At 36.8% G+C, this 14,926-nt stretch overlaps 1 protein-coding gene across 1 annotated transcript in view; it reads left to right on the forward strand.

The window, feature by feature from the left end:
• Positions 1–8,194, forward strand: part of LOC139446027 (uncharacterized) — a 59,268-nt gene extending 51,074 nt beyond the window's left edge. Inside the window, exon 18 of the mRNA XM_071227291.1 lies at positions 7,492–8,194. Within this exon, the coding sequence (XP_071083392.1) occupies positions 7,492–7,621 (130 nt within the window). The 3' untranslated portion in view covers positions 7,622–8,194. The remainder of the gene's footprint in view (positions 1–7,491) is intronic.
• The last annotated feature ends 6,732 nt before the right edge of the window (positions 8,195–14,926 follow it).

Raw genomic sequence — 14,926 nt, forward strand, 5'->3', positions numbered from 1 at the left:
ACCAACTGTTGAACAAGATGATGCATCAATTGTGAGCCTTTAGTTCCAGTGTGGGAGAGATGCAACAAGGTAACGTTGATCGAGTGAAGCAATCACATCGTTGTCACTTGCTCAGCACTTGTGCTGTGGAGGAAATATTACATACTGATCCCTGTTTTAAGAATTTTGTCTGTTCCTGAAACGGACTACATACAACTGTCAGATCTCAAGGCTGTTTAGATACAACCTTTAGACAACATTTCTTGGTCAGACCATTTTTTTCTCTAATTTTACATGAGTCTGAGTTAAATTAAAACAAAATCATTTTTAAGAATTTCATATAAATATCTTATAAAAAGATTGATGTAACATCATTTTTTTAAACCTCAAACAAACCTGCCTTTTTAATATTTTTATTATAATTTCATTAATTTTTGTATTTCTTTTTTCACATTTTGCCAAGAAAACCTTCTAAACAAGTTAAAAAATGGTCTTGCCTTACACGTTGCTAATGAAATATTTTCTGTCATTATCTTCTAGTCTATTTTCGCTGAGTATGTGCAGTGAATTTCCCGTTGATGCAACCTAGTTTGATTCACCCATGCCAGCTTAAAATATATTATATCCCCAAACCATCCAAACCTTTACCATCCAACCTTTACCATCAGCCCCATCTAAATGCAACCCCTGTGCTTCTCCAACCTCCCAACTTATCTTGTGCATCATCTGTATTCTCAGATTATCATAAGTTCTCACATGTATATTTCATTGACCTAGTTGTTGACAGGCTGGCGTGTCACTCAATGAAACTCGTCACCAAATGACAGGTGATTGACATGCGTTATTTACATGGTATACATTTCAGACTCGCTAAGTACACAAGACGACTACTTCAAGCAATAGGTACATCGTGTGGCTGGCTTTGTATTTCTAGAGAGCTAGATCACTGCTATAAATATCTGACGTTTTCAATGATGGTCGCTGAACCAGAAAATGTGATTAAGCATTGGAATATTGGAAAATAATACTTCATAGTATTTAAAATAAGCTGCATCCTTTAGCCACTAGTCCGAAACTAGAAAGTTAAAATACCCTTTGGGTCTGACACTACTCTAGATATCAGTGCCTATACTAAGAATAAATGCAATGAAAATAATACCAAGATGCAAGTTCAGGCAAGTTAGATTTAAAAAATTTGGCCAGACATTTTTTGATTTTTCTTTTTTCATTTTCATGGCTCATAATCTTCATTTGAGATATTGTTTCAAAACATTTATCAATGGTTGTAAATATATCGAAAAACTGCAAAGCAGCTAGCCACATATATATTTAAGCTCCTATTATTGTTTGAGTGACACGGCTTACGTGGTTTATGTCATAGGGCGATCTATCGGCGGATCGGGCCATTACTAAACCTGGTGCCTTGGAGGTAATTGTAGTTGTGTGTCCATTCATTGTCCACGTCTGTCTGCACACGGATTGTAGGCATGTTTGAAGTGATAATACCTTGTTATTAATTCACGCTTGTTTTTAAGGCACCACAACAACGATTATGTTTTGTTTCATTTCATCACCAATAATGTTTGGAAATAATATTTTATTTTTGCACTGTTCACCTCGCAATTGCCTGCCACAAACATTTCTTTTCAGTTAACAGGGGTGAGAATCTTTGGATTTCCTAGTATTTTAGTGACCCCAAATTTGTTAAAATCTCATGGCTTCCCCACTAAACACCCTCAAATTATGGACCACGCTCCATTCCAAAGAAGTTTCAGCTGAAAAGGAAAATATCCATTCTCATCCCTGAGTTACAGTATTTGGTGTATTTGGTGCCCTGGGTTCGAAGCTGTCTCAAGGGTTAAGCCTGAATTAATATGTATCTTGATTGTGAGCTCACGATGCAATATGTATCATGATACATAAAAAATGATACAATTTGATAACTATATGTACTGTGTCATTTTGCATTAAAGGAGGTAGCCAAACTATTATGTTGCATTTGATTGGTTAATTGATCACTATCAGTTCGAATAGTTGGCCAATCAGATTTGCAATTGCATACACAGCCTTCTATCTGGCAAATATTTTTAAAATAATTTTTTTTTGGCAATGTTGCAATGCACTAAAAATATACTGTGCTCATCCAATATACAGGTAACAGCAATAACTATGAAACTGATTGTTTTGTATCAAACATGAAACTATGATACAATATTTATATCATGATTGATGCATCAATGATGACCTCATCCTATCTTGGGTGTACTGATATACTAATGTATGAATGCATTGTGGTACTTGTCTCGTGATGGGATATATGAATGTGCACTGTTCAAAATTAACATGAAAGGCTTGTGTTTGTCATTACCCTAATGTTAAAGATTTAGGGGGTTGCGGGACTTGAATATTTCAGGATGAAATATCAAGGACCCCCTTAATTTTAAACACTGATTGTGCATACAGAGTTATTCATCAATATAATATGTATAAATATCAGTTCTATCACGAGTGGCCCAGTCATCTAAGGCTCCACGATTTGCTGTGCAGAGTTGCGTCCCTTAGGCATGCCAGAAACCTATGATTGTGGGTTCGAATTCCGGTTCGCCCCGATTTTGTTTCTAGGTTTTTCAGCGCCATACCTGTGCTCGTGGGTTTCACCGAAGTGGTAAACATCTGAAACCTGCATCACTTCGGGCTTTCCTCCCACATTAAGCTGACACGCTGTGATATAACTGGAATAATGTTAAAAGCGGCGTTAAACACAACTCACACACTCAATTCTAATGTATCTAACACACATTAGGACTAGTTTGGGAATTGGTTGAAAATTCAAGTTTGGTCATTGCTTTGAAAAATTGGATGAAGGTAGAAAAATCATGCATAATATTCTTCACTATAATATCCCCCTTTTATATAACAACAAAAAATATAAATAAACTTTCAAGTTCATTGTTACTGTACCAGCTCTCCTCAGGAACACAAGGGGCGGTCGGGTAGTCTAGTGGTTAAAGTGTTCGCTCGTCACGCCGAAGACCTGGGTTTGATTCCCTACATGGGTACAATGTGTGAAGCCCATTTCTGGTGTCCCCCGCCATGATATTGCTGGAATATTGCTAAAAGCGGCGTAAAACCATACTCACTCCCTCACTCACTATAGCTGAAATATTGCCTACTGCGATGTAAAATAACAAATAAGAACAAACAAACTACATCTATAAATGTGGCTGAAGTATGATGAGGTACCGGTAGAAACAATTAAAACATTTTCAGTGTTCATGACAACAGGGTGTCAAATAGACCAAATACGGTATTTTGTATTGAATTATTGATAACTGTGTTGATAAATGCTGATAAAAGGAATTAAGGGTCCTTCTCCTACAATAATGTTTACTAAAGTTTACGATTCCTGTTATAATTAGCTACAACAGTGTTTCATGGACAGTTTAAAAATATTTTTGTGTCTGCCAGTTTAGAATGCATGTGGTTATCTTTTGATGTGTATTAAATGTTGGTGCTGGGTCGCATAAACAAACATCTTGTGTGTTGTGTGAGATAACTTACACTACATGCAGAATATGTTTAGCTATATCAAACTGATTAGATGTGTGATTGATTTGGTGTCTTTTTTTATTGATTTTCATTTTTTGGGTTTGCACTTTATTTTTATTTTTTATATTGCACAATCACAAGCACATGTAATCATTATGTCAAATATGTATCATAGAACTTTTCTTCTTTTTTTCTTTTTTCATGTATATAGTGAAAATTATCCCAGAGCCTACCAAAGTAAATATTTTTTCATTTCATTTATTTTAGATTTGTCCTTGACTGGCCTTGTTTAAACTATGATAATGCAAGAGCCAGAATAAAATGTATATGCTGATCGGTATGATGCCATTGGTGTCAAGATTTGTCTTACAGGTTTGTTTGTTATTTAAGCAACACTTAATACTCATCTTCTGCTGTGTGAACATATGTAGTAGACATATTTTTTAAGGAATTCAATCAGATAAGGATAAATGGGGAGTATTCTTCAGAGGTCAGTCAAATTTATTTTCTCGTTTTTCAGATCCTAAATTTTGCATAAATAGAGTAAATAATAACATTAGATAAGTTGTGTTTCATTAATAATATTTTCTTTTTAAAAATATGTATTTTCATTAAAAGTTTGTGAGACTTTTTAAAGAAAATTGTTTCAAAGCAACCCAGACAAAAAGCAAGGTTTTTTTGGTCATACTGAATATTGGAATATCACGAAAGGAAATCTGTGAAACAAGAAATTAGACTGATCTGAATTAATGCATCCTCACTAATCCAGGGTATTATATCTCCATTTCTTATGACATACATACCCTGGACCCATACTCCAACGCTTTGTCATGTCTCTCCGTCTCCCATGTCGCTAACCTAGCACAGAATTTCTGTTGCTGATAAGTTTGAAAGAAACAACAAATGAAAAGGTCTATTCTATACGACAGTTTGGCAAGATCAACATTCAAACTAGCGGCCTCATTTAAGCAAGCGATATATTTCAAACAAAGGATTTTACTTCAAATCAGAATGAACTAGCTGGAAAAGATGTTTTAATAGAGGGACAGAAGTCCTTATGCTATATGTCATTCCCAGATTATACATAATAACACCAGTCAGGTACTTGAGATATTAATAATTATTTGCCCTCTATAAGTATAATTTGATTAAATGGCTATTTTTATTGTTGTGTCATTAGAACTGGACTCAAGACAAAGCATTGGTGACGAATGGGTGCAGGGTATTTATCATACTGGAATTGAGATCTGATACCCTGGATAATTTAGGATGGATTCCTGGATTGGTGAAGAAAGTATTATTTTAATTAGAAAAGTGATATCTATGATATTTATGACATTTGACTGACAACACTGATATTTGTTACAAGTTTGCTTTGTGTGTTTGTGTCTTGTCCCTGTGTTGCAATGTGTGTGGGTTTGCTGTGACTGACATCTTACATTGAAATTACACGCTTGGTGCTGTCAGCAGCTTTGTGTCAAGCGATGGAAATTAACTATTTTATCACTTTCTAAATATAAAATGCTATAATATGAATAATTATTTTATCTTCAACATTTTTTATTCACACATATTGACATCATATAAAGCTAAAACAGTTACTCTTGCAGTAAGATTATTCGTTTCAAAATTTCTCATTTATGATTCCCCCAAAGTTGTCAATAAAACATCTTGCATAATTGTACAAATATATTAGGATTTCTATGTAAAAATGTTCGTCCATAAAAGTAGTGTCAATGAAATATAAACAACTGTTATGAATCTGTTCTCCTGCTTGACTGTTCTGTTTTCCTCCCTGCGGCAGTTCCAGCAATCAAATACCGTCCCTGACATCAATCACATCACATAACTGACAGGTAACAGCGACAGTGGTAGATTTTATTGTGTGAATATCATTTTACAGGGAAAGATATTAAATTAATGAATGTGGACAGTAGACTGTGATTGTTCGAAAGTACATGTACATCCTTTTCTGTGTGAAAAAAATAGATACCGTATTCGACATAATAAGCGCCCAGGGCGCTCTCAAAATTAGGAATAGGGAGCTCTTATTAGAATATTATTTTGGTGAAAAAAATACTGAGTTGAAATATAAATTTTATGCTTTATGCTGACAGGCTGAAATGTTTATATATGACAGATATATTTTCCAGAATTTAATTGCCCATAATTAAGGGTGCATATAACACACGAGTGCGTTCTAAAAAGTCTTTTGTACAATGATCAATCGGAAGGGGTGTTAATTGGGATTGTTCACTCGCCAATATATTAGCAAATTTCACCGTGGGCGCTTATTAGAGAGGGGCACTTATTACATCGAATACGGTATTGATAGTCTCAGCGGGGACTACTTCCAAGGGTGGATACAAGTTTTTAGAGGTGTAATAATTCAGTGAGTCGTGATACGATACGTACCCTGATACTATGGGTGTGATGCGATTTGTATCCCGATAGTGTATGTTTATTTCGTAGGTTGATTTTTTTCTTTTTGCAGGTGAATCACAACCCCGAATCATTCATTAAATTTCAGAGATCGAACTTGGGATATTGTAGGGCAAAACATCTTGGTAGAGGTCACTGTGAATGTTATGCTATTTATAGCCAACTAGGGAATACTAGAGAATCTGCGTAAGCTGGTTGTTAAATAGTTTGTGTTATTATTCACACAAATAAATCATGTAACGTAAAGTATCATATGTATCGCGATACAGGAGTTGTTAATCAATGTACCTTTTTGTATTGTACTGGTATTGTATTATGGGCCTCATATCGGGATACAATACTGTATCACCATATCGTTACACCACTACAAGTTTTGGGAAAGATAAGCGGTGCATTTTGTGATTTGGCAATTAACTTTAGTATTCGTGTAATTTTGTTGAAGATATGTCATATTGTTGCTGCATGTATATGTTTTGTATTCCTAGTTATCTGTAAAATGTCTGACTGTATACATGTTTAGTATGCTTTGAGAATTGGGGTGAAGAGCCCTGCACCTTCCTCTGGAGTCACGTACGACTTTGAGTATTCGTGAAATGTCAATACTTTCCCTGACGGAAGATTTCCATAAGAATCAGTCTTGTAATGTCAACATGTACTACTTTCAAACCGTATTGGAACAGCTTATACAGCTGAAAGTTGTAAGATATTATATACATGATGCATGAAAATTCTTTATTCTACAGCCATGTCATGGGTTGTCCAGGTGCCTCAATGGTGCAAGATGCAATTTGCATCATGCCTCATTAATGTCAGATGTTTTACTCTGATACAATATGTTCTGATGACACCTCCCTAGAAGGTTGCAGCAGGTGCATCCGGAGTCAACTTTGACCTACCAATCAAAATGAAGGCTGCATGGGTTTTGAGTCAATCGGATGACTCCTTTGTGAAATGAGATCCAGCTAGGCTCCGTTCCACAAAGCGATCTTAGCGCTAAGTCGATCATTTCTCCCATACTTTAACATAGACTTACAACAGTCGTAGTGCTAAGATCGCTTTGTGGAATGGGACCAAGGGCCCACTTGCAGAAAGCAATCTTAGTGCTACGAGTATTGTAAGCCTATGTTACAGTATGGGAGTTACGATCATCTTAGCGCTAAGATCACTTTGTGCAAGTAGCCCCTGGGCTCTGTTTCACTAAGCGATCGTAGCGCTAAGATTATCATAAGTTTAACATATAGACTTACAACAGTCATAGCGCTGAGATTGCTTTGTGAAACAGAATACAGGTTGTATTCAAGAAGGTTGTCCTCCTCCCCGCTCCTCTTCCCCCTCCATTCATCCTCATCCTCATCCTTCTATTTTTCAGTTTGCTCCATTATTCATCCCTTGCTTTTTGCCCCCAGACTTGCTGTGATGAGGTGTTTATATGTGATCGATATACTGACTTGACATTTTAAGACTGAAATGCTATGTTTGCAGTAACTAGGTTTTATCATCTTCATGACATCTCTCCTTCAGGGACCTGCATCCTGTGGCCAAGTTGATCAGCCTCAGCCTCTCTCCCATCAGCTACAGACCGACCGCTCACCTGACCTCTCCCCTCAAACAGCAACCAATGGCTCACTCAATAACCGGGACAATAGGATGAGGCTGGACACCTGTGTACCTTCAATTTGTAGAACACTCTTACCCTACGTCTTAAAGTGCCAGTTATTCCCCTTGCAGTGTTCAATATTATGCTGAAGTCAAGGTGTCTACAAAAAGATGTGGAGGTCGCTAGATTCATATACTGTATGACCAAACCTCAAGGACCCAAGTTAATTTTGAACACTGCCATGTCTGGGTCAGGATGTAATGATTCAGATACATATTGGTTCGTGATGCTTGAGTGGCAATACAGAACACATCTTCCCGAGGCAAGAGAGTTAACTGACTTTAAAAGTCCAGTTTCCACCCCTGCCGAACTAGGCTGGAATTACTGGGCTCGATCGTAGCGCCACCAGTGGCTATTACCAGTTTTGTCCCTTCTAAGCCTCTCCAATGGACCAATCAGATTCCACCTCTCGTATCACTTGCGTTAGCTTCACACAAAATGGTGTCGCCCAATCAGGACGATCTGATCGATAACCAAGATCTATATTGTGATAAAACGGGTCTTACATCGCGAAATGCATCAGATCACGTGAGCACCTTGATTAAAAACATGAAAAGATTGGGAAAATATCTGCTGACAACGAGTTGGCGGTGCACATGCTTTGCAAATCCTGCAATCGACCAAAATCTGCACGACAGTTTAAGAACTGGATTTCAATTTCGGTGCACGATTTTGATTGGACTATGCATGGACTCGCTAGTCCAGCTAAATTGTAACTCCATAATACCAGCCTAGTTCGGCAAGGGTGGAAACTGGACTTTTAGTTAGTTAACTCTCTTGCCTCGGAAAGATGTATAGAACATCGATGGAGGAGTTGGTATACAGTGAAACCCTAATTCCAACGTCATCAGGGACTGGCCATTTCACTCTGTCCATGTATTGCCATTCACATTACATAAAACTTTCAAGAAATCTCAACATGAAAAAGTGCTTGTTCTCGCAATTGTTTAGTTGCAACAAACAGTGTTAACAAAAAAGATAATCTTGTATAGTGGTTACCGTAGAGAAAACGTCAAACTGAAGCAAACACGTTGTCTGAAGTTGTTCATGAATGATATATATCTAAAAATATATAACTATTTATACCCAAGGTTTGCAGCAGAGGATCTATTATTTACTGTACCAATACGAAAAGTCACAGTCACTCAATAAAATGTTATATTGACAGATATATAAAATTAATGTAGAATCGTTTCCAAATACGAGTGACAGTGGTATTGTTAGGAAACATCCTTCCCGCAAACAAAATCTGACATACTAATTTATATATACTGATGTAGGAGTACAGCAATGCATTTTCCTCCATAAAACTGATGAACATTTAACCACCATTGCCCTGTATCTGTTAAAATGAATATGAAACTATTATTGATTTGTTGAACTTGCAAGAAGTTTATAAAATTTGGTTGATATATTTTTACATTTATGCATAATTTAGTTTACCTCAGAGCTATTGAGGTACATCTTCTGTGACTATTTTAACAAGTTTATCTGCCTTAGATGTATGTATACCAAACCATCAGCTGATGAACCAAAGCCTGATCTCTTTTACACCAAAGCATATTGAATGTTTAAGTATTGGCCATGTGAAACTGCTGAAATATTTTCTGCTTCCAGCATTTGATATTGTAGTTTTATTTTGTTGGTCAAAACTTTAATGTGTTACCGATATTCCATTGTCAAACTGCTGAAGTTGTGTATCCCATTGTCATGAAGCTTTACTTCCAGCATCAGAGGATGAAAGTATTATTCAATTAAACTGCTGACATCGATATTTTCAAAATTACTACTGACTGCCAGAAATGGAAATGCATTATTCATCTATTGAACAAGAAATTAGGAAATTGTATTCTATTTAAAACGTGTTTGTACAGGCATCTTACTGATTTTGTTCTTGTATATAAGAATTCTTGCTTGCCAAAATATTTGTATATAGCCTTGATACAGTTGTGTAACCAGAGTGACTGGGTTGCTTGTATTGTTGTTGGAAATCTATACCATTAAGTTGCGGTCTGTGATATAGTAGCTGTGATGAGCAAATTGTTTTTCTATTCTATTGTTCATGAGCCAAGCCTATTGTTCATGATTCTACTCTATTCATGATTCAAACCTGTTGTTCATGATTCTAACCTATTCATGATTCTACCCTGTTCATGATTCTACTCTATTCATGATTCTAACCAATTGTTCATGATTCCAACCTATTGTTCATGACTACCCTGTTCATGATTATAACCTATTGTTCATTGTTTTACTCAGTTCATGATTCTAACCTATTGTTCATGATTCTAACTTATTCATAAATCGACTGTATTGTTCATGTTTCTATCCTGTTCATGATTCTATTCTTTCTTCATTCCATTGTTGCATATCTTCATGTTCTCATGTAAGCCAGTTTTGTTTTGATGATACATGAAGTACACAATTGTTTGATGTTGGAAGTATGACATGAAACAGTGTTTGCCTTTCTCAGAATTTCCTACAAATTAATATTATGAACAGAAGATAGTTTTACATCATTTTGTAAAGAAAAAGTGTCATCCTTGATACAAAATCATAACTTATTAATAAGTAGTATTATATTGGTAATGATAACTTTCTGTGATATGCTGTGATTGGTATTAAGCTATGCGCACATTCAGAAACAGTCTGTTCTTTGGCTTGTATATTATTGTTATGAAGTCCATGGACACACCTTAGAATACTCAGACAAAGGCGGAAATACTGACATACAGCCTCTATGGCTGTTGTCAAAAATTAAAATATTATGAATAAATAAAAAAAATCACAAATTTATTTAAAATTCCTTTTGCTTCATTTAACACAATGTGCCTTTTTGTTATTGTTCTGCTCATATTTTCAACAATGTTATTATAACAATACCAGACATGCCTGAGTGATGCCATAAAAGTTATACCACTCCTCAGTAGTGTATGTGACAGTAAAAGTTATCCCTCTCCTCAGTAGTGTATGTGACAGTAAAAGTTATCCCTCTCCTCAGTAGTGTATGTGACAGTAAAAGTTATCCCTCTCCTCAGTAGTGTATGTGACAGTAAAAGTTATCCCACTCCTCAGTAGTGTATGTGACAGTAAAAGTTATCCCTCTCCTCAGTAGTGTATGTGACAGTAAAAGTTATCCCACTCCTCAGTAGTGCATGTGACCGTAAAAGTTATACTACTCCACAGTAGTGTAAGTGACAGTAAAAGTTATACCACTCCTCAGTAGTGTCAGCTAGTAGTGTATGTGACAGTAAAAGTTATACCACTCCTCAGTAGTGTATGTGACAGTAAAAGTTATCCCACTCCTCAGTAGTGTATGTGACAGTAAAAGTTATCCCACTCCTCAGTAATGTCAGCTAGTAGTGTATGTGACAGTAAAAGTTATCCCACTCCTCAGTAGTGTATGTGACAGTTAAAGTTATCCCTCTCTTCAGTAGTGTATGTGACAGTAAAAGTTATACCACTCCTCAGTAGTGTCAGCTAGTAGTGTAAGTGACAGTAAAAGTTATACCGCTCCTCAGTAGTGTATGTGACAGTAAAAGTTATCCCTCTCCTCAGTAGGGTATGTGACAGTAAAAGTTATCCCACTCCTCAGTAGTGTCAGCTAGTAGTGTAAGTGACAGTAAAAGTTATCCCACTCCTCAGTAGTGTATGTGACAGTAAAAGTTATCCCACTCCTCAGTAGTGTATGTGACAGTAAAAGTTATCCCTCTCCTCAGTAGGGTATGTGACAGTAAAAGTTATCCCACTCCTCAGTAGTGTCAGCTAGTAGTGTAAGTGACAGTAAAAGTTATCCCACTCCTCAGTAGTGTATATGTATGTGGCAGTAAAAGTTATCCCACTCCTCAGTAATTGTCCCCAGTCGCGCGAAAGCGCGAAGCAGGGGATATAGTATTCACGACCGTCCGTCCGTACGTCCCACCTGTTTGTTGCCGCGATATCTCAAGAACTAAACGCTGGATTGTCTTCATATTTGGAACTATGGTGTATATACAGACACCGCAGACACCAGTCGGTTTTGGTGACCTTGACCCTATTTTCAAGGTCACAGCAGGCAAATCTGCTTTAGGAGTTGGAAAACGGTGTTGCCGCGATATCTCAAGAACTAATCGCTGGATTGTCTTCATATTTGGTACTATGGTATATATACAGGCGGGGGACATTTCGTCACTTTGTGACAAATACTTGTGTATATATGTATGTGGCAGTAAACGTTATCCCTCTCCTCAGTAATGTATATATAACAGTAAACGTTATCCCACTCCTCAGTAGTGTATAGGACATTGTAAAAGTTATGCCATTTCATTAGTTAAAACTGAGTTACTCTGGCAACTAATCTTTCAGTATTGTTCTTAATGTGATTACAGAAAATGCATTTCTAGCGTATGACAGTGACTAAACAAGCATTAAGAACAAGTATCTGTCACTTATCATTCTTCCAGTAGCTAATCACGCAGGTAAAGAATCTTATTGAACTGCTCCGTTGTAACATCTTGCCATACATCATCACATCTAAACAAATAATCTTACCATTCAGAAATGCTAAACCAGATACAAAATGATACTTGTTCTGTTCTCAAAACAAATTTCAATATTATTACATTTGAAGTGGCAGTTAGCCACATGAATAACCCTGATGTCTTAACTCGGTGATCAATAGAAACTCACTGTATATCAAACTTTGATGTTTCATAAACATTCCAGTCAACCATGTCTACAATTATAGACTGCTCATAATTATCGTACTTAAATATGACTGGCTATATTTACAAAAAGACACCAGTCTCCTGTACTTAACCCCTTTACAAAGCTCACCATACATAAATCCTGTTAAGGTCATTATTTCTAGTTTTATGGATCACAGATTAGTTCTGTTTAAGTCAGATGTAGGACAAGGAAACCTCAATCTAGGTACGGGTACCTTTGATTTTCAACATCCACAGATAGGTAGCCTAGTAGTTTAAGCGTTTGCTCGTCACGCCGAAGACCTGGGTTCGATTCCCGACATGGATACAATGTGTGAAGCCCATTTCTGGTGTTCCCTGCCGTGATATTGCTGGAATATTGCTAAAAGCGGCGTAAAACCATACTCACTCCACAGATGTCCACAAAGAAGGCATTAAGTAGGGAGATAACTCCAGCAGTCTTTGTATCACAAGCTCCACACAGCGATAACCCATTCGCAGAGCTCTCTATACTATCACTGCCAACAGTCAAAAACTCCCCACTGTGATAGGTGCCCTGAACCATGCTTAGAGTTGAACTTGCAACCAAATGACCGTTATGTTTACAAACACAAAGACACTTACCGCTGCTATATTACTTTCTTTGTTTGTCAATTTGAATTTCTATTTCATTAAAACTATCATCTTTAATTGATATAGTAAGAATATATGGGAGAAGGTTGATTTTCTGTTAGTCTGCAATCTCGAACCAATCAGATTATTAAAACAACAAAGTAAATTCATCTGGAAAACATGGTCAGTCGTAAACCTTTTCAAAATGAAATATGATGGCATTTCCAAAGACATAAACAAAAGTATATCGTCACTACATTTGGGGTTAGAGAGCAAATTTCAAGATTCTTGTAATGGCCACGCAATCAATGGTGGCAGCGATGTTACCGAGTGTAACGAAGGTGTCACGCACTAGGCAGGAGCTCGTTTGTATCAATGACAAGGGACAGAACTCTTGTTTCATCACGCACCAAGTCTACTATGACTGATCAATTTGCTATAATATGAATGTCAAATTAAGCATCATATTAAGGTCATTGATTTTTTAAGCCACTTGGGTAATCACAAAATATTCTTAAATATGTGATGTCCCAAAATATTGTAATTACAGTCAAACACAGTTGTGTTGAAGTTGACAGGACATATGTAAATACTTTGAGTTTTCTGAAGTTTGACACAACCGAAAAATGAACTTGATGGGATCAAGCTTTTACTTCAAGATAACCGTAAGTTTGACCAGAGACCATATAATAGATAATAGATAATTTTATATGGTCTCTGGTTTGATCAACACAAGTGTTTGACTGTATGTAGTTTTCAGTTTTGATGAAAATAGAGTTGGTAGACCTGTGATCCAACAGAAAATAAGTAAATACCGGTAATGGCTTTAGGCAGAGACCATTCAGCGACTGCCTTTGGGCAAGTAATGTTATATGTCCATGTATGTCATCATGTCCATAGTGTTAAGTACTATTTATGTCACAGATCTCATTCTGCTCAAGTTGACCTCGAAGGTTGGCTGTTACATATTCTTGTTACTTTGTTACACCAGTATTGTATGACCTGAAGGGGTTGTTGACTCGCATGATATTTTCAGTTTCATCCATGTGCCTGTGTGGAGATACCATATTTCATTTACCACAGAAAACAATTGCTCTTGAAGATTCTCTATAAAATATTTAATGTCAGTCTGGACTTTTGTTTTATATTTTGTAATATGTTTTACGAGCGTGTTAGTTTGGGTTAACACCACTGTGAACAGTATTTCTGTTAAAACACTGCCTGTCAGATTAATGGGAGAGGTGGCAAGATATGAGAATTTACTTTGGTGAAACCCATGAGTTTTTTTTGTTTTGTTTTTCTTTTGTAATGCCAAACTCAGCAGTATTCCAGCTATATGACAGTGGTCTGTAAATAATAGAGTCTAGACCAGACAATCAGGTGACATGTGCATCGATCCACGCAATTGGGATACGACGATATTAATCAACCAAGTCGGCGGACCCGACCACCCAATCCTGTTAGTCGCCTCTTACGATAAATTTTGTCGCCTTTTACGGCAAGCATGGGTTGCTGAAGAATTCCATTCTACCCCGAATCTTCATGGGTCAAAAACCATGATTACTGGTATAGTGCTGACAATTAATCATACTCGGGATGATTCTTGGACTCAAACTCACAATTATAGGATCCTGGCATGCCTAAGGGACACAATTCTAAACAGAGAATTCTTGTGAGACACATGGGGATTCCTGTTACAATATAGATCCCCAGCATCCTGTGCTAGTAGGAGGCAACCAAAAGGATTGAGTGGTCAATCTTCTTGACTTGGTTGGTTGCATGTCACCGTATCCTAATTGCAGATTCATGCCAATGTTATCAATCACTGGATTTTCTGGTCCAGTCATTGTCGTAAAAGGCATCTAACAGGATCGGGTGGTCAGGCTCGCTGACTTGGTTGATGCATGTAATCGTATCCCAATTGCGTGGATCGATGCTCATGACATTAATTACTGGATTGTCTGGTCCAGACTTGATTATTTACAGACCGCCATCATATAGC

The sequence above is a fragment of the Haliotis cracherodii genome, unplaced genomic scaffold (genome assembly GCF_022045235.1).
Source record: "Haliotis cracherodii isolate W230 unplaced genomic scaffold, xgHalCrac1.p SCAF_6, whole genome shotgun sequence".
Lineage (NCBI taxonomy): Eukaryota > Metazoa > Mollusca > Gastropoda > Lepetellida > Haliotidae > Haliotis > Haliotis cracherodii.